The 26,692-nt window shown below is 40.2% G+C and overlaps 1 protein-coding gene across 12 annotated transcripts in view; it reads left to right on the top strand.

The window, feature by feature from the left end:
- Positions 1-1,742: 1,742 nt before the first annotated feature.
- Positions 1,743-26,692, top strand: part of SECISBP2 (SECIS binding protein 2) — a 39,567-nt gene continuing 14,617 nt past the window's right edge. The window contains exons 1-11 of one of the 12 annotated variants that reach the window (XM_060015080.1): positions 1,749-1,863; positions 2,867-3,015; positions 4,757-4,804; positions 8,123-8,372; positions 8,619-8,742; positions 10,020-10,249; positions 13,582-13,663; positions 15,246-15,451; positions 16,968-17,090; positions 18,618-18,707; positions 20,022-20,154. In XM_060015080.1, the coding sequence (XP_059871063.1) occupies positions 1,828-1,863; positions 2,867-3,015; positions 4,757-4,804; positions 8,123-8,372; positions 8,619-8,742; positions 10,020-10,249; positions 13,582-13,663; positions 15,246-15,451; positions 16,968-17,090; positions 18,618-18,707; positions 20,022-20,154 (1,471 nt within the window). In that variant the 5' untranslated portion in view covers positions 1,749-1,827. The other 11 variants (XM_060015083.1, XM_060015082.1, XM_060015084.1 and 8 more) reach the window with 11 other exon arrangements.

The raw sequence follows: 26,692 nt of genomic DNA on the forward strand, positions 1-26,692 counted from the left end.
GCTACTCTTTGTTGCATTATGCGGGCTTCTCATTGCAGTGGCTTCTTGTTATGCAACATGGGCTCTAGGCGTGCAGGCTTCAGTAGTTGCAGCACATGGGCTCAGTAGTTGCGGCACACGGGCTCTAGAGCGTAGGCTCAGTAGTTGTGGCGCACGGGCTCAGCTGCTCCGTGGTATGTGGAATCTTCCCGGACCAGGTATCGAACCCGTGTCCCCTGCATTGTCAGGCAGATTCCCAACCACTGCACCACCAGGGAAATCCTAAGGGGGTACCATTTAAATTCACTTATGAAGACACTAAGAACTAGGGATAAGTTTAATAGAGCCAAGGTAGATTTTATAGCTCTGTCATTAATTTAATTCCTAAAGAATTGTCTAGAATCTCCAACTGAACAAAAAGAAACCCAACTTAATACTCTGGGCTACCTCCACTTATGTAAATACTGCCACACCTAGTTACCTTGGGAGAAACCATTTAACCCCATTTCTCTTTTCCATGTGCCAAATGGGGATACAGTTTTCTATAAAATATCAGCATTTTAAAAACTTTGAAAGCACTGTAAAAAGCACCCTTCTTTCAGTGTGCATTTTGTGTCTGTTAAATTGCTTTTTTAGCTGCTAGGAAAATATTTTAGAGTGAATGCAAACAGAGGCTTTTTATCTTCATTGCTTTATGCTGGAGAAAACTTTTAGGTGAGCTGCCAGTAAGCATAAGATCCCAGACCCCAGTGTGGTGGTCCTCTATGCCCCTCTCTTTAGAAAAGGGTGGTGCCTTTACACAATGAGCAAAATAAACACTGAAGGTGGTGATGGGCAGGAGCCTAGAACTTATTTCATCCCCAGGGACCCACCCATTGGCGAGAGGTCCCAGGTTAGGACAACAGAAGGATGCCAGAATCGTTAAAGTAAACTATTGTATTTAGTACAGACCAGTATACTATAATGCTCAACCTCTCCCCACTCTGGAGGTTTGGGTGTGTCTAAGTATGTTTAATCGCCCTGTGGGATCTGCACAGAAGGACACCAGGAGATGAGCTGGAGCTGCCTGCATTTACTGCTTGAAATACCTGGTAGTCAGTCACTCAACAGAGGAAACCTACAATCAGCCTCCAGTTTAAGATTTTCAACCTAATTAACCGCTATCAAACAGCTTGCACTCTTCACCAAGTAAGCAAGAATTCTTGACTCTGCACCGTCCCTCCCTCCCCACTTCCTCATTCCTTGTCTCCCACTTCCCATCCTACCTAAAGTCTCCTGCCCTGGAGACTGCTTACTTCCACCCTACTTTTCCATCTCTACCTTTCCCAGCACATTCCCTAGTGGTCAATAGCTGTCTGTTGAACTGAGCAGTTTTGAAATTCTTTTCCGCGGTTACTTCCAAACTGCTTTAGGTTCCTGGAAATTTAAGACGCCCAATCTTGTTGGCTTTCTCCCTTCGTAGGAGTACAGGGTATGCGGTTCCCTTAAGTCCCCAGCTTCCCCGCTCCAGGTGCCCGCCACCCTGTGCACCGTCCCCTCGTCCAGGCCGGGCCGACCGGGGGTTGTCCGCTGTCTTTGCGGAGACAGTTTCTTGTAACTCCACACTCGACACGCGCTGGGCTTTGGCGGCCCAGAGGGTCACCCCACCGGGAACCTCGCGCAGGCCCAAAACTGTCACCGCGCACACTTCCGGCCGGAAGCAGGGCGGGGCCGGGGCGCGTTTTTGTGACGCAGTTCCTGGAGTTCGCTCCAAAGGTGGAAAAGCGGGGAGGAGGAGCGTCGCGCTTCCGTTCCGCCTGCCGTCGGGCTACTGGCCTACCTGGCCAGGCTTCTTCCTAGCCACCCGCCATGGCGTCGGAGGGACCGCGGGAGCCCGCGGGAGAGGTGAGGATGGCGGCCCTGGGCGCCCCAAAATGATGGTCTTGCGCGGACGGGGTAGGAGCTGGGTTAGCGTGGCCCGGAGGCTTGTTGGGCACAGGCCCGGGGGCGTCGGGGTGGGCGGCCGCGGTCCCCAGCCCCCGGGCGCGTCCACACGGCCCGCCGTTAAACGCGGTGAGAAAGGACGCTGTCGACGGGAAACCGCCTCTCGTCCCGAGGCTGCGGAGGGGTTGCGCTACCGTGCCGGCTCACCGCACTGCTGATTGGGAGCCGAGTGTTTAAAGCAGCTTGTTAGTAACGTTTTCTGAAGCGGAAGTCTGCTCGACGTGCTCAGAGTACCTCTAGAAGGAGCCCTGGTAATCGCATAAATTGGCTTTCACACAAATTAAAAACCATGATTATAAGTTGTTAGTGGAAGTAAATCTCTCAATACAGATGTAAAAACTGAAAGAATAAAAGCCAAACAAATATTTTTGTATTCGTATTCCAAGGGCTCATGGCGATAGAAAGATTTTCTAGCAACGCTTACTTTTGCGTTTCAACAAAACAACTTTTAGTGCTTCGCTGAGTGAAAAGCAACAGTTTTAAGTTCTTTGGGAAATCTAATAGAAATAAACTTCCGCAGTGTGTTTTGAGCGCTACAGTTAAGTTTGACAGTTTGATTGTCCCTAACTCAGCTGAGAGAGGTAAACTACCATATTCTACGTTAAAGCTAAGGAAACGTTGTCACTTGTGGTTCTAACTATACAGTCTGGGTTGACTTTTACTCTCACTTTAATTGGTTGTCCTTATTCTTCATTTTTAATATTTGGTAGACTGTTTTTTTCTAGTGAAAAAGTGCGGAGAAATTGTTAGCAAACAAATTCTTGTCCTTGCTAGGCAGAAGTATTTGGACAACAACATTAGCATTTCTGGGGCTTCGAGAAGGGAGGGACTCTCCCTTTTTAAATTTTTTTTCCCCCACTTGGTTGATCTCAGAAGGTAGCCAAAACCCCCTTTTTTTCCTCAGGGCATCAAGTTGTCAGCAGATGTCAAACCATTTGTCCCTAAATTTGCTGGGCTCAGTGTGGCATGGTCAGAGCCTTCAGAAGCACGCGTTTTTCCCAGCTGTGCAGCCACGACATACTATCCATGTGTCCAGGAACTAGCAGTGCCTGAGTATGTATCCTTCTGAATGTCTTGCCTTACCTGGGGACTTTTTTGCTTGACTTTAATGGTGATTAAACTTGAAATATGCAGCAGCTAACACATTAACGTTTTCAGAGCAACTGGAGAAGATGCTCCTCAGCCAAGAAGTGTCTGATCCAGTAGCACAACTTAACTGTGTCCCACACCAAAAACTGAAGCTCCAGCTCTCCTTTTCTTTCTCCATATTCATTTGATTATTTTTGGCACAGAAAGTGGAGACTGCATTGCATTTATTAGTGGGAAATGCAGTTCATTTGTGCATACAGTTTATAAGTGTATCATGTATCTAATGGGAGATGAAATGGCAGGAATGAGTGGGCGAGAGGAAATTGGGCAAAGACACGCCCAAATAAATAAACATGAGGAATGAGTGGGTTTTGCTTTTATCTGTTTTGCTTTATACATGTTCTATGGAGATGGATTCTACAAATTTTGGTTATAAATTCTAGATTTGACTTGAAAGAAGGCTTATATTGTCCTTTAAATGTTCTTTTTCCTTCTCAGGATTTATTCTCTAGGTATTTACAAAATGGTTTCCATTTATTAGCTGAATTTAGAAAAATAAATGTTAAACCTTGCACATAATTGTGTGGATTACTTGTAGGTTTATTTTTAAGGCATGAATCACCTTTATGCTTATGTAAAAATCCTTGTCTTTATGTTCCTTTGTTGGGTCAGACTTGTTTCCTTTTTTTCCCCATACCTACATGGTGTAATTGAAAATAGTTTATACTTCATACAAATTCTAGAACTGTATTCACGAGAATGAAAGTTGGAATGAATAAGAAAATTATTGGGTTGTCTGGTGTATTTAGGAAATAAGGAAAGTTATATTTTTTGACAAAAGTTGAAGTCCTGCCTGAATGTGCTGGAGGTCTTTGGTAGGAATACCAAGTTTTCCATTGTAATTTCATCCTTTGTAAAAGGGAGGTTGGCATGGGTCTCTTTTGAGTCATTTCCTACCTTGAGTGGCTCACATAATAAAATACAAGATGTATCACTCTCAGTGACAAGAACTCTTAAGTCATCTGCTGGGTGAAATTCTAGTGACCCAATATAAAGGTGGAAAATAGTTGTATAGCTAAAGCAGCATTCTGGTAGTAACATGAATTGAGACTAATCAGAGGCTCAAGGATGCTAAATGCTGAATTTTAAAATTATGTTTCTTAACCCCTTATCCCTTTATAGCTTTGATTTTTTTTTTTTTTAATTGTTTATAACCACTGAAAAGGTTGACTGACAGTATTCCTGCCTGGCAAGAACACAATTAAAGACAAAGGAGGCATGAAACCAAAGGGCAAGTTTAGAAAGAATGAGTGCCTTTAAAGTGGAGATGAAATGGTGAGACTTTACACAGTAGAGAAGTGATTATCTAGTCAGTTCTAATATAAGTTAAGACTTGCATTGCTATAGTCAGATTTTGTTTAAATGGAGATCTCTTGCTGCCTTGAAAAAAGGAGTAGAATTTTCTGTAACAAACATATGTCCTCTTTCCTACTTATTCCAGTATAGCAACCTAATTCTGTATGTCCTTAAAGGAGTGACCTTTAACAGAATATCCATCTCTAGTACCTCTAGCAGTGCTTGCCAGGGGACTTCATTTATTCATTTGGAGTTCATTAGTGAAAGCCTATTACATGGAAAAGCACTAGTTCCTAAGCGGGGAAAGACTGTCTCATGAGCTATGCTCCTGTTTTTGTCTTATATATAGATTTGAACTGGTGGAGATGGAAGAACACGAACTACCAATCTCCTCCAGGTTTGTTATAGACAAGACAAATACCAATAGAAGTATTCTGGTATATAGAATTGGCCATGTTTGGGAAGTAGTGAGTATTTACTGGTGTAATGAACAAATAGAGGTTATGCAAACAAAGTAAGTTCTCTGTTCCCAGTCCTGCTTTGTGACAAATCCTGTGTAACACATGCATGAGGACATGTGTGTTTTGTTTGGGAATTACTGAATATGTTCATTTCTTTCATGCTTGCCACAATCCATGAGGTTGGCAGGGAGGTGTAGTGTTATTTTACACAGGAGAAACTGAGACTAGAAATGCTTGTCCAAAGTTCCTCAGAGACGTAGCACCAGGACCAGAATTAGCATTCAGTTCTTCTGACCTGAGTTCACTGTATTCCCCAAAGCTGCTATTGCTGTCGGTAAAGTTGAGCTTTTTCAGTATCTTGTAGTATACTGTAAAAATCACAGTGCCAATGGATGCTTTTAAGTTAAACCTCTCATCTATGAGAATTAGCAGTTCTCCACAGAGTGTGGCTCACGTCAGGTGGGTGGGTGGAGGAGTGACTGGATTCCTGACAGGTTCTGGCCTGGTTAGAGGGGACCAGATGCAAGATATGTTTGGGAGACAGTAGAGGAGTACGGCCCCATTGTTAGGGGGAAGCCACTAGTCAATTGGCCTACATGGTACAGCTGAAAAGTTAGGTTTGTTGGGTAGGAAATAGAGAGCTCTTGGGGGTGTTTTGGTTGGAGTCATGATAATCACTCCTGGTTTCTGGCTCAACTTAAGGGAAAGGGACTTGAAGGTTTTGATTGGGTTCTAGGCACTGGAAATAGAGAAGAAAATACCTGGAGACCTGCTGCAAGAGAAAAGGGTTCAGTGGTTGTCCATATGGGTTTTGGTGGAAAAGACGCTATAGCAGTTTCCAGTTGAATACATGGAAAGATTTGGGATTATTCGTGAGAGCATAAGTTGGCAGTGGGGCTGGTTTGGGGACCAGTTGTTATGTTTTGGAGCTATATGTGCCAGATGGGGGAAAAGTGAACTATTAAGTGGAAATGACCTGTAAGTTGGAGATAGAGTCCTGGAGGTGGTGAAAGTGTTGGAATTGAAGTATGTAAGTGAAGTCCTGAGCAGAACGAGGAGAAATTCTGACTCAGAGTGAGTCTGCCAGATGAGATAGGGAGAGTGTAGGGGAGGCCACGCCATGGAGGAACCTTTGGAAAATGGGTGAGAGCAAGGAGAGGGCAGAGGCTGCCAAGTGCAGGCTAGTGGAGCTTTTCAAGTGATGTGATAGAAGTAGACACCATGCAATAGAGGCTACTGAGCTTGGCAGGAAGGAGGGTCCTGGGAGACTTGGTGGTCGTCGGTAGTGATGGGGTAAGGGGAAGTGGGGCTGAGAGATTAGCAGGGGAGGTTAGGGGCTGCTAATAGCAAAAGGAGGGGGGCAGATGAGACGGTGGGGCATAGAGGAAGTGTGTTACTATGGTTAAGGGCCATCTGAGTGATTCGTGGCAACTGGAACTTCAGAGGCAAGCCATTTGAAGCCCCAACCGCAGATGCTGTGGGTTATCTCTTTGAAGTTTTGTGTTGTATGTTGCTCTCTGCATGTAACTATATTTACCTGGGATGGAAAGAAAAAATATCAACTTTCCAGAGGAATAAGGATCAGTGAGGGGATAGAAACCCAAGTGACTAGTCCAAAGGGGGAAACCAGATTGTGACCCAAACCGAGGTCTCCTGATTCACAGGAGAAAAATTTTCTGGGTGACAACAGCCTTCAAAACCACTACTGGATCCTGCCTCCTCCCACCTCCCTTTCCTTCTTTACCTGAATTTCATTGGTTTGTTCATTTATCCATGTTTTGGACTTGGGCTAGTCATTTTAACTTTTTTTTTTTTTTCCTATCAGCCCATCTTCTTTGCCTATCTTCTTTTGTGGAGAACAGGTTCTTCACCTTCATCTGCCCTCCATTAGATTTTCTGAGCATCAAACAAAATAAAACAGAGATTCACATCTAGGGTTAGCATCTGGGGAGCAGGATGAAGCTTTGAATCTTTCTCTTCTCCGCAAAGAGCAGCACTAGGCCAGGTGTTCTGTGGGGCAGAAAATGGTCAGTAAAAGGGTTCGTTGGGGTTTTAATCTGGAATATTTCATTACTAGAATCAATTGCTTACAAGAAAAAGATCTTATAAGATTTAAACTTGTTATAAAATGTCATGAATTAATAGACGGTGATTCCAGGCAGTTCAGTGCTGCATGGAAGCGAAAGCAGTGAACATTCTCATCAGTGTGTTAACAGGTCTAGCCTGTAGACAGTGACTCCTTTCCTTCCTCAGTGCAGACTCTTACTTGCAGCAGAGTAGAAACACGACTTCTAGTAAGTGGTGCCTACGCCCATATCTCCTGACAGTTGAACAGTTGGAAGATCATATGGGATGTCTCATCATTAGCTTTGGCTCTTCCTGCCTTTCAGTGGACCAGTACACTTTGGGATTTCATTGATTTGCTACAAGATAATTTGGAGCTCTGGAAAGTCACAGAAACATCTGCTGGTGCTTATTTGTAGGAATGAGAAGATAGTGATTTGTATTTAACTCAGCTGCTTAGCATTTTGTCATTGTATCAACTTTCATTGCAAAATGGTTGAAACCTCTGGCCGTATACCAAATTTGCTAAAAAAAAAAATCAATGTTAAATTATATTTCAGTTTAGCCTAGCAGCTTGAGAAAGTTGAGGCAGTAGCAGTGTTCACAGATGGTTCCATCTTGTTAGCAGCGTGTGTAGTTCCTGGACCGCCTTGTGCGTAGTGTCCCCATTGCAACTCCAGCCCCAAGAGTCAGTAGAGCACAGGATGTGGCAGTGGGCTTGGAGCAGGGAAGGGGCTGGGCAGGCTGTCTGCGGGCACCTGGGGCCTCAGGAGGCAGGCCCTGCAGGTTGTCGGGGTAGAGGTTGGATGGGCAGTAAAAAACTCCCTCTTTTGAGAGAATGGTCTGGATAGCTCTTTTGGCCAGGGTTGCTGAGAGAGGCTTTTCCAAATATTTGACAGCATGAGAGTGGAAAGCTGCTGGAGCCTCCTTGGGCTTTTCTAATGTTCCTTATAATAGGGTCCTTTCATGGAGGTTCCAGATAAGTAATGAAAAAAACAGAACTAGGTCAGCATCTTTCTTTGCAGGTTAAGAAAAAGTGCTCAGAGGTTTTATTTGGTTTTTAATTTGAGGTATTGCTAGAATAAATGACCTCAAAAATAGTAAAAAGTTTAAATTTGTTTATTACAAAATATTAAGCTCCTTGGTTTGTGGTATTAAATCTGCAACTAAAATTTACCCATTTTATTTAGACAGAAACTCTATGCCGAAGATATGGCTTTTGGAGCTTCAACTTTTCCACCTCAGTATTTATCTCCTGAGATCCCTCTTCATCCATATGCCTATTCTCCTTACACCCTGGAGTCGTCACAAAATGTTTGCCCAGTGCCTGGCTCCCAGTATGATTACAACCAACCCGGTTGTTTCGGAGGTTTTCAAACCGTGAAGCCACGAAACGAGCACGTGTGCCCTCTCCCGCAAGACACAAAAGCTCTGTTTAAGGTCTGTAAATGTTTTGGTTTTGTTGATCACTTTAGCATTTAAAACATAAAGAACTGGTAAGTTCTTGCGTGTTATTTAAGATATTTAAATTTTGAGATATTTAAAATTTGATACGGTCTAACCTTTCTAAAAAATGGTTGAGTTGTACTTATGAATTTGCAGATTTGAGCCTTTTTTATAGTGAATTTATGTTACTTTTTAATATGTTACTTTTCAATTATGTTTACTTTTTATTGTTTCCTGCAGAAGAAAACCTGTGATGAGCAGAAGTTTGACACTAAGAAGACTGATAGACCTATATCATCTGATCTAAAATCAGTTAAAAGTTCACCTCGTATGTCCATTCATGCTGAGAATAGTTTGAAATCAGGTAAAAATAACATGCTCTGTATGTTATGTCTTCCTACCTTGTCTACCCCCAGAAACGTCTCTGTTCTTTGAACTATTTTTGTGGGCTTACACATCATGAAAAACTGAGGCCATCAGGTTTCCTGTGGGATCCTGGGGGCCTTTCCTCCCGGGGAGGGAACTTGTTTGTGTGGGCTCTATGACGTGTCCTTAACATGTTATTACCTTGTTTTGTGCAAGAACTTCTGTTAAGTCACATAGCAAGTAGGTGATAATCACCCGCCTCAAAACAGTTGTTAAATAAAAGTGAATTACAGTCACATCCCTTGTACTATATTTGATCATGTTCATCCCTGAAATAGCTTCTCTGGTATTCTGTTGGGACACTTTTTAATACGTGGGAGAGTTGACTGTGGTTTAAATCCCATCCTAAACAATACTAAACCTGGGGCAGGACAGTCATTCAGAGGACATGTCTGCTCTGGTCTTGAAAACTGCTGTTCCAGTCTCTGGCTGAAAGTTAGTGATTATACATGACGTCTTGTTTTTTTCATGTAAATTACTTACTATTGCACGTTGATCACAGCCATCATCTGTTTATATAATAACTTAAAACCTTTGTAATAGCGTACTTACTGGGAATGGTCTGTCATTTTATTTACATGTGTAATTTATTGTTACTTGATATGTAACTTTTTCTCTTGGTGTTGACTTCACTCATAAACCATCTGGTACTTGGTAATATGAAAGAAAATTTGAACAGTTAACTGTAGTAACTCTAGCCTTACAATTAAATAATTTAAAAAATGCTGGGGCTTTATGGCATTGTAACCTGTAGCATCATTCATTTGCATTTGAAGGAGAAAGATGGGAAAGAGCTTATAAGTTTCGTTTTACTTGTTTCTCTGCAGTTTCTTTCAGCAAACTAAAACATGGAAATTTTATTATTTAAAGAAAATTTTTAAGAGTCCCCTTAATCTCACAAATCTCTAAAGTGTGTATTAAGAATAATTGAAATGCCCAGCTGCACAGTCAGGTTAAGGTAGCTATTTCATCCACTTTAGAGTTACTCCTAAAATTTGCAGTGTGTTTTCGTTTTTCTGCTTGGTGGCCCCCATGGTCATTTATGTTTTCCACTGTTACAGAGAAGGTTAACAACACTACAAAAAAATTAGGCTGTTTGGACAGTAACGTGTTGCATCAATAGCAATAGACTTTCTACTCTGCAATTTAAGTGTGAGTACAGGTCATTAGACAACATCTAAATTTTTACCCCTACTTTTAATTCTGTAAATACAGATGGTTATTATAAACGAACAGACAGGAAATCCAGAATCATTGAAAAAAGTGGATCTGCCTCCAAACCTGAGTTTGAATTTACCAGGTTGGATTTTCCTGAACTGCAGGGTCGAGAGAACAGTGAGATACCAGAGATACAAAAGCAGCTCAAGTGGGGGCCTTTACGCTCTGCCTCTACTGACGTTTCTCTTCTAAGAGAAGTGGGGAAACCTGCTGCAGTGTTAGCAGAGGTGAGTGCAGCCTCCTGCTCTTTTTGTTCCCTTCTTTCTTCCTTTCTCCTCAGTGATGGGTAGTGATGCAAGGACATCACTTCAAATACTACACTTCACATCTTGGTGTGGGAGGGGCCTCTCAGTTCGCTTAGGTGACTTTCTCTGTTGTTTGAACTGTTTATAGTCAGCTGTAACACCTGGTGTGGCTATTCTTTCCAGAGAATCACTTAGCAAGTGTCTTCATATCTGGTGGCTAGAAAGCATTGCAGTGTCTCAGGAGGAGAGGATTGTAGCACGGGTTCCTGCTTCCACAGCACATTGTGAAAATGTTGTTTCTACCATTGCATTCTGGTAGCACTTTTTCCAATACAGGGAAAGAGATTTTTTTAAATCAAATAGTAATGTTAAAACTGTGTAGTGTAACTTCTGATTTTTCCAGGCTTTTTATCTGCACCTCAGTCTTGTCAATGATACGGAAAATGTCATTGCAATAAGTGCACTCAGTGCCTAATAATTTTAAATTGCACTGTATTCACCATTTGATCTCAAAGTTTTACTCCATCAAATTGACACATTTTTCCTCTCAAACAGATTGATTTTGAGACTTCCAGGAAAAAACCTTATTGGGTTAGTAGTCCCTAAAATGGCTTGTGACAAATTGGGGCCCATCCCAGTATGGAGGTAAGGAGAAAGAAGAAACAATGAAGAAAACAGAGCTCACCAGTTCATTTACCTCTTGAATGGAGAAAGGATTTCCATTTCCTGTCCTAGCACTTCTCTTGGGTGCCTGGATACTAAACCCTCTGAAGACTTGATGGTAGTGGTTTATAATGTGCAGAAAATAAATCATTCCCCACATGTTGACCCTTAGACTATTATACCTTGGTGTTATAATGTGCAGAAAATAAATCATTCCCCACATGTTGACCCTTAGACTATCATACCTTGGTGTTTTCCTTTTACACAGTGGTGATAAGTAAGGCCGATTGACTGATACAGAAGAATCACAGTTTCATTAGGCAGCTTTGTGACTGCTTTCTGGGCCCTGGCTGGGTGTATGGAATAGCTGAGTAGTCGAGGGGCTCCATGCTTTCATCATGGGTGGTCAGTGGATAATTCTAAACCCGTGAGCACTGTACAAAAGTAGGACAGAGTACAGCGGGTCCAGGGTGAGTGGAAGCATGACTGACACTTTATGTCATGGTCACTTGTTACATATGAGTACTGCATATGTGGACAAGAAGTAAGACATATCATGCTATGTGGGGAGATGTACATACTCATTGCTTTATATATTCACACTCTTGAATTATGTGTGGAGTATTTTTTTGTTTTTTTCCCATTTTCCCTCTAAAAGAAACCTTTTTTTCCTGATGGTATTAGTAACATCTTTCAACATGAGGAAAATATTCAGGAAAAAAAAAATTGTCTGAAGCTGTACAACCAAGAGAAAACCATGTTTGACACTTATTCTTTTTTTAATGGTACATTGTGGGAATTGAGGGGCATTCCTTTCAATTTAGGATACACATGGATGATACAAGCTTGTGTTTGAATTTTTCAAAACTTGTGGTAGTTTTTCCATGTCATAAAATATTTTTGAAAATATAACTGTTGCATTGAATCTTTGGTATTGATATATATAATTTACTTAACCATTCTAGAATAGGTAAGCCATTTCTAGTGTTTCATTGGCTTTGGTGAGCATAAAAGTTACGTTTACTCAAAGAACAGGCTGTGTTTTAATCATTTATGTTATTTTATTTTCTCCTTTGATGAATTTATTTTTTTTTAGTTAACATAATTGCCTTTACATACTGTGTCTATCTGGAGCCCCATAGAGAACACAGCAGCCTATAGGATGGGGCCGGAAGAGAATTTGTTTCTCAGTGTGCAGTCACTTCCACAGAGCTATGCTGATGCCACATCACCTCCTCCAGGACTAGCCCAGTGTTTTGGAAGCTGAGAAAGGTGCTAATAGAAGGGAGAATGGCATCTTTCTCTTTGCCAGACTCCCAACCTCCCCATGCCTTTGGAGTTTCCAGAAATGTTTCATTAAAAATAAAAATTCACTTCCCCAGTCACCCTTGTTTTGCATCCATTTAGTAGTAGCGAAATGAAATTATCGAGATTCTGTTCAGAGGTTGGGCCTCAGTCCTGCAGTGGATTGAAGCAGACAGCTTCGCACTCCTGGGATGGGGTGGGTGCTCTAGGCGGCACCTCCTGCAAGATTGGTATGGTGTGCATCTGTCAGGCAGTAATTTGGAATTTGCAGGTTAGCAAGTGACACCTGCCTGCCCAGAGAGCCCTGCCTGATGTCTGTAGGGAAGTGGTGGGTCCTCTGGGGAGGCCCTGGGGCAGGAAGGCCCAGGGTGAAGTAGGTATTTCCAGGCCCTTAGTGAGCTCTACCACGGGGCCAGGAATCAGTGGATGCCACATGGAGGATTTTGCTTTATTTCTATTTGTATTGAAAATGGGGGCTTTCTGTCCTAGTTAAGGAACATGTTCTTTCCATTGTTCTGAAACAGCTCTTGGAGGTTAACAGGCTTCTACTATCCAAGCAGAGAAGTGGCACAAGGCATATTCAGCAATCAGCTATTTTGGCCACTGAACAATTCTTTTTTTTTTTTTTTTTTTTTAACTAGGCTTAGATGTAATGGAATGGTAAAATGGATAAGTTTATGAAACATATGAACTCCAGAATTTATTTTAAATCCATTCAGTGTGAATTTATCATTTTCCTTTCACCTTGGCTGCTGGTCATTTTGAGGTCTCTCTTAATGTACTCACTTGTCCCCAAGTGTCGTTTGGTGCCTCTTCCATGCGTGTGGCAGCTTTCTGTCTGTGAAAGGGAGTACGTATTAGAAGGCCTGTATTTGTTTTTGTGGGTATGTTCAGGGATTTTTTGAGCCTTGGTGTGGGGGTGTGGTGAACGACAGCTTTTGCATTCACAGTGGGCACTTCGGCTCTAAGAATCGTGTAGGTACATCTGTGCTGATTTGGAAATTGTTGGTTGTATGTTGGTTTTTTTCCCCTAAGTTACATGATACTGCGTGTGGTGTGATCCCATTATGGAGATCCATTTAAAATAATATACAAATGTTTATGTCCTAAGCAAAGAAATAGAAGGATGCTAGCTAAGCTGTAGACGGTGGATGGTTTTTCCTCTAGGGAATGAGATTTGGCAGAAGAAAGTAATTTAATTTTTCACATAATGTACTTACGTGTTTGGAATTTTTAATTAGCGTATGTTTTGCAGGTTTTAAGAATGGCGAAGGAAACTATATATTTCAAAAATAATGATTACTTTTATTCTGAAATAGTAAGAAAAGAACTGGTTTGTTTTTTAGGGTGAAACAGTGGTGAAGAATAATAATCGGACCGGATCTGTAACTGATAATGCTGCTACCAGTCTCTCTTCATGTACAAGAGGTAAGAGTGGGCTACCAAATATTATTTTAAAATATAAAAATTGTCTATTGTTGTCTGTTTTCTTAGTTCATTTTCAGTCTAGTGCAACTGAAATGTTTTTGTTTTAAAGCCTTCTTTAAGGCAGCTGATGGGTTGATAAACTGGCATCATTGTTAGAAGACTGAAGTAAGCAAACGAGATCCCACATCCATGCACAAGGAGTGTAAACTACGTACAAGTAAAGCATTCTAAATGAAATGTTTGTTCGGTTAAGTGAGACATTTTATGAACTCAGAAATGATTACTTTCTTAAGCATTACCTATATCAGTGGTTCTCATAGTTTTTGGTCTCAGGACCTCCTTAATACCCTTTAAAAGAACCCCAAAGAATTTCTGTTTATTTGGATAACTGTCAATATTTGTAATATCTGAAATTAAAACTGAGAAATACAAAATACTTACTAATTCACTTTAAAAGTAACAATAAACCCATTACAGGTTAACATAGCACATTTTAATTTAAAAAAATAACTATTTTCCATAGTTAAAAAACTAGTCAGGAGAGGAGAGCAGCCTTTACGTTTTAGCAGCTCTTTAATGTCTGGCTCAGGAGATCTGCTTCGGCATTCACCTGTTTCACTGTTCTCTGTCGTACAGCCTCTGGAAAACCCCACTGTACTACGCTCATGGGAGAGTGAGAGTGGGGAAGGCAGATGGCACATTCCTGTTACCAGGAAAACAATTTTGACTGTGGACCCCTGAAAGGGTCCTAGGAGTCTCAGAACTTTGAGAACTGCTGGTCTGTCCTGACCTGGCCCAGAAGTGAGATATTCAGAGAGAGTTCAGTAGATTCTGCTTTTGAAGTTTTTGTGAGTAGCTTGTCCTAACAGAAGACCTTTTCACAAAATTATTCTAGATTTATTCACAGGTGTGTTTTCAATTGCGTTAGCATGTTTGGTACGTACGTGGTTCAATAAAAGACCTTCACTTTAGCAACTGCTGTGAAGATGCATAGCTGTGTGGTGACAAGAACAGCCTGTCTCCCCACTGTGGGGTAGCCACAGGCTGCTGACATGACCTGCCCGTGTCCTGAAGGATGTCCTTTTGTTTTGTCTGTATATAGAGTTTCATGGGCACCTACGGAGTAGTGTTGCCATACTTATGCCTATGTTCTAGAAAGAAATAAATTACCAGTTATTGCGATAGCTGAAGTTTAGTGATCTTTGATTTCTGATGTTAAAGGTACACATCAAGGTTAGTAGGGCCACAGTTTGCTCTTTAGCTCATTATATCCGTGTGTTTGCCACGTGGATGTATTTGTGGATTATTGTTTTTTAATGGAAACTTTTTTGTTTACCACCTGCACCACTAAGTTAAAAGAACAGTTCCTAGGAAAATCAGTTCCCCTTACAAGTTAATTCAGCATGCATGTTCCAAGAAGAAAAACAAATTTAGTGGATACTGTAGTTTCCAAGAGAATGTTCTTGACAACACCTTAATTTAACTATGCTCTTGAGTACTTCATGTAATGCATGCTTGGAATTTCTAAGGAATTTCTATTTACTGTTGGGATTGTTCAACAATTTTGGTTATCTTTGAGCAGAATTATCTTGGACACCAATGGGTTATGTTGTTCGGCAGACATTATCTACAGAACTGTCACCAGCCCCTAAAAATGTTACTTCCATGATAAACCTAAAGATGGTTGCTTCATCAGCAGATCCTAAAAATGGTAGTATGTCATCTTCTGAAGTTTTATCTTCGGAGCCTTCGTACAAAGAGAAACATGTTGTCCATCCTACTAAAAAGGTATGTGTCACAGTTTGATTATGTTGCTCTTCTGTACCACTGGATTGTCTTTTTTTCTCAAATCCTAACTGAAAGTGTTTCATTTGGTACTGTAGGCACTAATCTGAGTTGGTTGTATTCAGTACTTGAATTGAATACAGTCTAGGGACACAAGTGGTAGCTTTTATACACAAGTAAAGACGTGCATGTTAGACCTATGGTCTTAAAATATCTGTGGACCATTTTGAATTCTTTACAAGAGAGATTCTGGCAGTAGCTTATGCTCTGGTATATAAAATACTGCAGTCTTTTGTCTGTTGATTTTACATTGCTTTTACCTACCAGGTACTGGTAGCAAGATAATTGTGTGCCACATTTTGCGATCCTCATGTATGTTAATTGATTCTTGGTTAATTGCAGCTACTTACTATAAAATAGCATTTCAGAATCCATTTTTTCCTTTCAATTCAAATAATTTTAAGTTGTTATTTTTCAATCCCTAGATTTCTTTCTTGAAGAGCCTTTTTTACTGGGCTAGATTTTGGGTTTGATTTTCATTGTGTACTGATAACATTATTTTAAGTTGAAATATGGTCATATTTGTTTAGTGCTGGTTTCCTATCTTTTTGAGTGTTAGAATACTTTTTGATATCGAAAGTGTCTTAGACCATCCCACACAAACAGGAGCTGTGTGTTTATGCTTGGTTGATTGAGAAATCTCTGCTGGTAACAATTAATGGTGAAGTCAGACCTGTGTGCCTGTTCCCTACAGCTTTATGCACATACTTGTGAAACACAGGATGCGGCTGTGAGGCCCCTCCAAGTACACATGGAGACTGGCCAGCTCCAAGGCCCCGCTGGTGTCGGGGCGCAGGCTGCACAGTAGACCACCAAGTCACCATCTAAATGAGCTTTTAACACTCTTAAGAGTTAACAGATTTTATTTTATTTTCCCAGCATCTTTTTAAAAATTATTTTTTAATTAGAGGTGTAAGAAAAGTTTATTTTTGAGAAGTCCCAAAATAAAGATGAGAAAATGAGGATCTCCTGTAATCCTATGACCCAGATGGCTTTGCATTGTGGTCATAATGGTTTTTTTTCCCCTTCTAAAACTTTCTGTATTGTGAATTTTTATTACTGAAATAGCACCTGTAATACTACAAGGATCTAATTATGGAAAAGGTCCTTTTCCCATAGCCCTTTGGTCTCCACCCCTCTAGGAGCCTCCATTAACAACTTGCTGTCTGTTTTACCTCAGGCCTCCTGAAAACATAAATAAAGATGTTTATTTTGTTTTAAGTTTTTTTTTTTTTTAAAACAGAAATGCGGGGACTTCTCTGGAGGTCCAATGATTAAGACTTTGCCTTCCAGTGTAGGGGGTGCAGATTTGATCCCTGGTTGGGTAGTTAAGATTCCACATGTCTTGTGGCCAAAAAACCCATAAAACAGAAGCAATATTGTAACAAATTCAATAAAGACTTTAAAAATGGTCCTAAAAACCCATGATTTTTGCTTTTTTTTGTTGTTGTTGTTCTAGTCCAGAGCATCACAAGGTGACGATCCTGAGCAAAACGAAGCCTCAAGGAAGAATAAGAAAAAGAAAGAAAAGTCTAAATCAAAATATGAAGTCCTGACAGTTCAAGAGCCACCAAGGATTGAAGTATATTTACATTTATTACTCACCTTGTTTGATATAATAAATGGGTCTTCCTTAATAGAAATGGGTTCATACTGGTTGCTGAAGTAAAAATTCTCCAACATTTTCTTTAATAACTGTAGTGTTGGGCTTCCCTGGTGGTGCAGTGGTTGAGAGTCCGCCTGCCAATGCAGGGGACGCAGGGGACGCGGGTTCGTGCCCCGGTCCGGGAAGATCCCACGTGCCGCGGAGCGGCTGGGCCCGTGAGCCATGGCCGCTGAGCCTGTGCGTCCGGAGCCTGTGCTCCGCAATAGGAGAGGCCACAGCGGTGAGAGGCCCGTGTACTGCAAAAAAAAAAAAAAAAAAAAATTGTAGTGCTAAAGAAAATAGTTGTCACCCATTTTCTTCAGTTCTTCATTTTGGTGTCCCCAGTGCAGTGCCCATCTCATAGCAGGTTCTCAGTAAACGAATGAATGGCCTAGAGAAAAAACTACTTGTATTGAAATTTAATGGTGTGTATGCCCTACTACTAATATATACCCCTCAGTATCTTCTGGTCTGTTTTTTTCTTTGCTTTGGCATGCTGGCTTCTGCAGGGCCTCCTTTTCTATCTAGATGTTTTGGTATAATATGCTCCACTATTGAGAGAAACTTAGAATACTGTAGATCTGTCGTGGACCCTGGTCAAGAAGAGAATATCATGAACTTCCGAAAGTGCTCTTTAAATTGTTGTCCAGTGATACTCCAAGAATGTCTCTGTTCTCCAAGGAGCCATCCTGGATCCTGATTATGTTTCTCATGGGTCTGCAGTACCAGACTCAGCAGCCTGGCTCCTGGTGCTGGCAGAAGGGTCTCTCAGCAGTACTCCCAGGCGGCCAGCTTAGGGTCAAGCCCGAGGTGTTCCCACAAACTCGAGGGGCTCCCAGGGCTTTTTGAACATTCCCTTGAGAGTAATGGGGTTGCATGTTTGAAAACCTATGACTGCGGTAGAGCATTATTGTTTGGGCCAACAAATAACTCATTATTTCTGCCCACATTTTTCACATAATTTCTCCAGGGTCCCTAAAATGTTGACAGAAGCACATAAGACATTTTAAAATGATTTAAACATTGTTTAGAGACCTGTTCCTTTGTTTCTTTTTTCTAGTCTAGGATCAGCACATGTGACAAGATGCTTACATCCCCTGAGTCCAGATTGATGGTTTCCCTACAGAAAAGCATAGTTGAAGGATGGGTGCTTGAAAACTCTTGTGCCAGTATGCTTGGGGCAGTTCGTAGACTGCTTGGTGAACCCACATCCTTGAGGCCCCTGCTCTCTGCCTCTGGAGCAGGGAGATTCAAACTGCGGTCCTTAACTTTGTTCTAAGAGTGAAATAAAGCCGAAGCACTTACATTAGTTTTTTGGTTTTGTTTTGACTGTTTTATAACACCTTTGAGCACTTTTATAAGGATATTTTTATGGAAAGAAAATAAGACCAAGGAACAGGTTGTAGTTGGGCTTATTTGATAATTGTGATTTGCGAAGAGCTAAAGGGTGTGTGGTTTACTTAGGATGCCGAGGAGTTTCCCAATCTGGCAGTTGCATCTGAAAGAAGAGACAGAGTAGAGTCACCGAAATTTCAGTCTAAACAGCAGCCACAGGTAATTTTTAGATTGAAACCACAATTGCTTTTGGCTTAACTTTTCTTGCTAAACTAAACTGAGAAAAACTGCTTTCCAGACTTCTTTGTGTATGGGGACAGGTGGTTTTGTTTTGATTCATTCCTTCATTGGGGAACCACATCCAGTATGTTGAAACAAAGTTGCTCTTAAGCTAAAACTGCTTTATCACTTTTGAAATTAGGCTATTGGTAACTGCCATTGCTGTATCAGAAAGGAGGGGAACACAAACTGCCTAACTTGGATTTAAAGAAAAAACTTTGACTTAGTTTATTCAGGAAACAGAAGAATCTCTTTGTGAGGCAGTAATGTCTGACAGAAGGAAAAAAGAGAGCCACCAGCATTTCACTCAGGTAGTCAGGATCAGAGGAAGAAATGATTCTTCTCTTGCCTTAGCCCCACTGTGGATTCAGGAATGAACTTGTAGTTCATAATCTAGATGGAGAACTTGCATACTTTGGGCATGTTCGTTGTCATTTTGCCTTTCAAAGTGGGGTGATTGTTTTCACATTTGTGAAAAGTAAAATTCTAAACCCATGTATCTTTGCATTCCTATGTTGTAATTTGGTTATCTTCCATCCCTGCAGAGGTCTCTGTGGCTGCCTGTGCTGTGCTTAGCACTCACCCATTGCCATGAGCCCTCACCCAGCGTGAATTTGGCATCAGGGAAGAGAACAGTGGCGTGGGGCAGGAGTGGAGGTGTTAAAGCACAAGAGACAACACGTCCGTACACCCTTATACAGTCTCAAAACCCAAATCAGAATGATTTCAGAAATAACATTTGTTTAGAGTGTATCTGACTTTGCGCCTAAATATAATACTCACCTGCTGGGTGTGTTTTGGACTTGTATAAATTTTTGGTCATGCCTCCATGGTTTCATGGCACTTGGTTGGCTCACTTAGGCAATTGCAGAGCGAATGGTGTTAATGAGGCAGTAGTACCAACCAGCTAGCCCCACACATAAACTTTCGTAGCCCAGGACTTTATACAAGTCTTGGTTCCTTATCTGTAGATGTATGCTGTTATTCACAATGGAGATGCAGACGTGTAAGTGGTTTAATTAAACCAGTGTTATGAAAGAAGGAGGAGAAAATAAACAACCTTGGTGGTAATATTGGCAGATAATTTGGAATTGACTGGGGTTTTAATTACTTTAATTTTTTTTAATTTTAAGATTTTTATAGTCCCTATATCTGTTTTATCTTACTAATTATATGATTTTTTATCATAAAATGAAAAGCACAATTTGTAAAATTTAGTATTATAAATAAACTTCTGATTTTTGAACTTTTTAGAATAATTTTAAAAGTAGTGGAAAGAAGAGCCAAATTCCAGTACAATTGGATTTGGGAGGAATGCTAACCGCATTGGAAAAGAAGCAGCACTCCCAGAATGCAAAGCAGTCCTCCAAACCAGTGGTGTTCTCAGGTAAAAGAGTCTTTTCATTTCAGACAAATGATTGAAGTCTTTTTCAGTAGACTATTTTGTGACTGTTTTTTCTTGTAATCAAAAGTTGTTTATATATGATCAAAATAATGTGGTGCTGGAATAAAGATAGTTATAGACCAGTAGAATAGAATTGAGAATCCAGAAATAAACACACATATCTATGGCCAGTGAATTTTTAACAGGGTTGTTGAGTTCATTAAAAGGACAAAGAACAATCATTTAAAAAATGGTCCTGGGGCAACTGGATTTCCACATGCTTAACAATGAAGTTGGACCGCCAACCTCACACCATATACAAAAATTAACTCAAAATGGATCAACAACTTAAATATAAGAGCTAAAACTTGAAACTCTTAGAAGAAAACAGAGGTAAATCTTCATGACCTTGGATTAGGTGATGAATTTTTAGAAAGGACACCAAAAGCACAAGCAACAAAAGCAAAAATAGATAAATTGGATTTCATCAAAATTAAAAACTTTTGTGTACCAAATGACATTATTAAGAAAATGAGAAGACAACTTATAGAATGGGAGAAAATATTTGAAAATCGTATAAGGATTTAAGATCCAAATATATAAGAACTCTTACAATTCAGTAACACTCATTTAAAAAATGGGCAGAGCTCTTGAAAAGACATTTCTCCATGAGAAGGTATATGTACAGTCAATAACATGTGAAAAGATGCTCAACATTGGTAGTCATTAGAGAAATGCAACTTAAAACCACACTGAGGCAGTTCTTGAAACCTACTATGATAGCTCTAATCAGAAACATGGAAAATAACAAGTGTTTGTGGGGATTTGGAGAAATTGGAACTGTTGCTGATGGAAATGTTAAATGGTGCACTTACTTTGGAAAACAGTCCCATGGTTCTTCAGAATGCCAAATAGAGAGTTGTCATGTGACTTGGCAATTCCACTCCTCTGAATGTATCCAAAAGAATTAAAAACAGAGACTCAGACACTTGTACACCAGTGTTCATAGCAGCATTATTCGTAGTAGCCCAAAGATGGAAACACCCCAAATGTATATCAACAGATGAATGGGTAAGCAAAAGGTGGTATATACATACAATGGAATATTCAGCCTTAAAAAGGAAGGAAATTCTGTCATAGAAAGTAGATTAGCGGTTACCAGGGGTTGAGGGGAGTGGGGAATGAGGAGTTATTGTTTAATGGGGATAGATCTTTATTTCGGGGCATGAAAAAGTTCTGGGTATGGGTAGTGGTGATGTTTCCAACAATGTTGTGAACGCAGTTGATGCCACTGAATTGTGAAGTGAAGAACGGTTAAAATAGTAGTTTCTATGTTATATGTATTTTATCACAAAATTTTTAAAGTTATTTAAGTACGATGATTTTAAGAAATAGGTCTTATTAAAAGGTGGGTTTTGGGGACTTCTCTGGTGGTCCAGTGGTAAAGAATCCACCTTCCAATGCAGGGGATGCAGGTTCAATCCCTGGTCAGGGAACTAGGTTCCCACATGCCACAGGGCAGCTAAGCCCATATGCCAAAACTCCTGAGCTCAAGCATCTCAGCTAGAGAGCCCATGTGTCACAAACTACAGAGCCCACGCACCCTGGAGCCTGCGTGCCACAACTAGAGAAGAGAAAACCTGCGCACCACAACTATAGAGAACCCTGCACACTGCAGCAAAAGATCCCACGTGCCGCAACTAAGACCCGATGCAGCAAAAAATAGATAGATAAACATTAAAAACAACAACAACATGGGTTTATGGGTTTTCCACTTGATGTGATGACTTGGTGTACCTAAAAGTCTTACGTAAGTGCCCTGTACAGGTTATAAATCTTCACCAGATTGAAATGAATTACCTGCCTGTCCATGGGAACGCAGCGGGTGGCAGTGTTGGCTTGGTAGTGATGCAGTCATTCTCTCCTCTGAAACACCTCTTAGAGCCAAGATAGTTAAAATTGGCAATATGTTATACAGAGAAATAATGCACATTTGCCACCATAGTCTTTTAAATATGTTTCCCTCTGAGGCAGTTTATTTACTTTAAAAGTGAAAAATAGGTATCCAAGGAAATGGTAAAGAAGCTTACTTTTTTTGGTTTCTGAAGCATTTTAAAGCAATTTGTGGACATCATGTCATTTTACTTATAAATACCTCAATCTGCATCTCTAACTGATGGTGATTTTATTATGGCATTAATCCCAGAAAGGATAAACATGATTTGTCTCTTCAGGGGAGGGAGGTAGCATTTTTTTTCTTTTGAAAATTTTCAAACATCTGGAAAAGCCGAATAAAATCATGCAGTGACCACCCATGTACTCACCATCTAGATTCTAATTTTTTTCAATCTCGTAATTTTTCCAGAGGTCAGCAAACTATGACCTGCTGGCTGCTGGCTGTAAAGTTTTATTAGAACACAGCCAACACTTGTTCATTTAAGTATTATCTGTGGCTGCTTTTGAGTTATAATGGCAGTTGAGCATTGCAGTACGCATATGCTCATTAGCCTAAAATACTTGCTCTCTGGCCCTTTAAGGAAAAGTTTGCTGACCCCGATTTATCCATTCATCAATATGTTGTTTTTTATTTTTGCTGCATTTAAGGTCGGTTGCAGACACCACTGTATTTTACCCCCAAGTGTTACAGCATGCATATCATTTACTAGAATTCAGTATTTATTTATGGCTCTTCTTTTCCTTTGGAGGTAAAATATGCATTTAGTGACATGCACAGATCTTAAGTGCACCATTTGAAGCCTTTTGGCAAATGTGTAACTGTGTAACGTAGACTCGTGGCTATGTAGGACATCGTCAACACCCTTGAAATTTTCCTCAGCCCCTTCCCATTCCAGTCATTCCCTGCTGCTACCCGCAGGCAACCATGGTTCTGATTTTTTTTCTGCCATAGACTAGTTTGTCCTTGTTCTAGAACTTCATGTAAGTGGAATCTTAGTATATGCTTCTTTGTGTAAGTTTTCTTTCGCTCGACACAATATTTTTGTGACTTACTTACACTGTAGATGTATGTCAGTAGTTCTTTTTGTTTTTTATTGAGATGAAATTCATGTAGCGTAAAATTAACCATTTTACACTGTACAATTTAGTGGCGTTTAGTACATCCACAGTGTTGTGTAACCATCACCTCTGTCTAGTTCCTAATATTTTTATCACCCCAAAAGGAAACCCCTACCCATTAAGCTCCCCATTTTCCTCCTTTCCCCAGTCCCTGGCAACTACCTATGGATCTGCCTATTCTGACATTTTATATAAATGGAATCATATAGTTTGCGACCTTTTCTGTCAGTCTGCTTTCACTTAGCTTAATGTCTTTGATGTTCATCCATATTCATGTATCTTATTTCACCAGTGTTTGTGATCGAATCATATTCTGTTGACCACAATTTCTTTATCTATTGATGGACATTTAGGCTGTTTCCACCTTTTGTCTGTTGTGGATAATACTGCTGTGATTATTCATGTACAAGTATTTGAGTGTCTGTTTTCAATTCTCTTAGGAGAGTGGAATTGCTGGGCCACGTGGTATTTAGTTTATAAATTGCCAGACTGTTTTCCAAACTGCCTGTGTACCATATTACACTCACCAGTAATGTATGAATGTTCTCTTGGTTCCACATCCTCATCAACATTTGATGTTGTTGGTCTTAATTTTAGCCATTCTGATGGGAGTGGAGGTGGGATTATTTTGAAGCTGAAAATTCTGAACACTCTCTGGCAGATGATTTTATATGGGCTGCTGAATGATATAGTCAGCAGTTTCCCAAATAGCCTTCTCATGGCTACAGCAGAAGTAAGTTTTAGTGAGTTTCATAGTGACCTTTATTAAAAGCCCAGAGTACAAATTTAAAATGTCTGAATGCAGTTAATTTAGCCCATGTACAGTGTGGCTGAGGCACCAGTCGACGGTGTGTCCCTGAACCCAGTGTTTCTTTTTCACACAGTATCCCCAGGATTGCCAACAATGGCACTGCCTGGGAGTGAGCTGAAAGTGCAGGTTCCAGGAACACCTCAGGAGTGGTACACTAGAACCACTTGGTATGGGAAGGGCAGTAGGTGTTTTTAACAAGCACACAGTGGGATTTTTTGTTTTGTTTTGTCTTTGTTTTTCACTTTTTTGTGGTGGAAAATTTGAAACATAATCAAAAGTAGAGAGAATATGATGAATACTGCCACCATGTGCCCATTACCCAGCTCCATCAGTTAACAACATTTTGCCAGTCTTGTTGCATCTGGAACTCTACTTTTTTTTTCTGAAGTACTTGTAGACATCAGGTCATTTAGCCTGTAAATACATCAGTATCTCTAATTGATGGTGATTTTGTTTTTAATTGAACCACTCTGCCATCCTCCCGTCTAATAATATTAATGATTATTTCTTGCTAGCCTCTTGTATCCAGTCTGTATTTAAATTTCTTTGTCTCAATGATTTTGGTAATTTTATTCATTTCAGGATCCACAGTTTTATACATCACATGTGTGAGTAATTCTTACATATATCAAAACTTGGGACCACTGCCTTCTTAGATATTCCTCAAAGTTGCTTTTCTCAGCTCATCTTCTGTTTGGTAAAGGCCTGCAGTGTTGGCCTTTCCAGAGAAATCTGCAAAGTGCTTGGCCAACCACTGATTCTGAAGAATGTAGCTTCTTGGGGAGCCTGCAGGGAAGTGTGTAAACTACTGACTGAGCATTCTAGATCTCCAGTCAAAGGTAAAAGCAGGAAAAGTGAGGGAACTACCTCTGAGGCTATATGAGGTGGCTATTTTGCAACTAGTTTCAAGTTGGACCTTTTAGATGCAGTTGTGTATGAAGTACATAAACAGTTTTGCAAGGAGTGGGGGCCTTCAATCAGATGATATTTTTAAGTATTTGAGGTTGTCAGATTGTAAGGTTGGGATTTTGGTAGTATTGAAAGGACATTTTGGTCAGAGATCCCAGGAATACCCAAATACTGACATGTCCATCACCTTCCTTTTTGACATCAGTAAGGGAACCATTCTTTGCAGAAAAAGTAAAAATTAGGTAAGAGGAATTCAGGGTTCCTCTTTATTTTAGATGAGCCAGTACCAAGTACCCCTATGTGGGGCTTTTGTGCCAGAACACAACTTAAGTCAAAGGCCTTTGGAGGCTTATGTCTATTCTGGAGCCCAAGTCAGGCCTTCCCAACTGGCTGGTCAGATTAAAGAGGAGGTGAATGCTTTTACCAGCAGCATAGGGAAGAGTAGCCCTGGCCACCTAGCAGACGGTGTGTTTAAGATATGTTTCTTGTAGACAGCATATAGTCGGAGCTTTCTTTTTTATACAGGCCAACAATCTCTGCCTGTTGAGTGGGGTGTTTTACTCATTCATGTTTAATGTAATTGTTACTTTGGTTGGATTTACTGCTGTTGCTATTTTTTTCTGATTCTTATTTATTCTTCTGTTCATCCTTAACTGCTTTATTTTATGTTAAATATAGAGTACCATTTTGATTCCTTTGTTGATTTTTTCCTTTACTTTAAAAATCCTATTTTCTTAAAAATAAAGTGGTTGCTTATAAATAAGTAAATTAAGCAATGAATTCTGTCATTGTTTATCTAGGAACATCTATATTTTACATTCATTTTTTGAAGGATAGTTTTGCCGGGTATAGAATTTTTGGTTGACTTTTTTTTCTCCCAATACTTTGAATGGCATTCCATTGCCCTCTTGCCTCCATTGTTGACAGTGAGACGTCAGATATTACTTGTCTTGTTGTTCCACTTTCTGTGGTGAGTTGTTTTTCCCTTGCTACTTTCCATAGTTTTTCTTTGTTTCCACCTTCAACAGTTTGACTATGATATGTCTAGGTGGGAATCTCTATATTTATCCTACCTTTGGTTGGGTACTGTTTATCCTATTTTGGCTTTGTAGATTAAAGTTTTCATCAAATTTGGGAAATTTAGGGCCATTATTTCTTCAGAATATTTTTTGTCTTTTCTCTTTCCTCTCCTGGCACTCCCATTATATATATAGTGGTATGTTTGTTGTTGCTCCACAGGTCTCTTGAGGCTGTCTTCATTTTTTCAATCTTTTAAAATCTTTAAAATTTTTCTTTAAATTGAATAGTTTCTATTGATTTATCTTCATGTTCACTGATTTTTCTACCATCTCAAATCTGCTACTGAGCCTTTCTCCTTTGTTATTTGTATTTAATGAAATCCTGTGTTTTCATCTATTCTCATAGTTGCCTTGAAGTCTTGGTCATCTGTGTCCCACAGCTGGGAGCACTCAAAGACAGTTTCTGTTAACTTCCTTTTTTCTTTAGTATGGGTCACACTTCCTTGTTTCTTTGGAAGTTTGAAACATTTTTTGTTGAATACTGAATATTTCAGTTAATATATTGTAGCAACTCTGGATTTGATTTTTTCCTTCTGAGAGTAGTGATTGTGCTGGGGTTTTTTTGTTTTGTTTTGTGTAAGGAACTGCCTTGGTCTGAATTTGGTGGCTGTCTTCCTCACAGTGTGTGGTTGTTGATGTCTCTGCTCAGTTTTTTTTTTTTGTTTTT

This window comes from Delphinus delphis, chromosome 6 (genome assembly GCF_949987515.2).
Source record: "Delphinus delphis chromosome 6, mDelDel1.2, whole genome shotgun sequence".
In the NCBI taxonomy this organism is placed as follows: domain Eukaryota; kingdom Metazoa; phylum Chordata; class Mammalia; order Artiodactyla; family Delphinidae; genus Delphinus; species Delphinus delphis.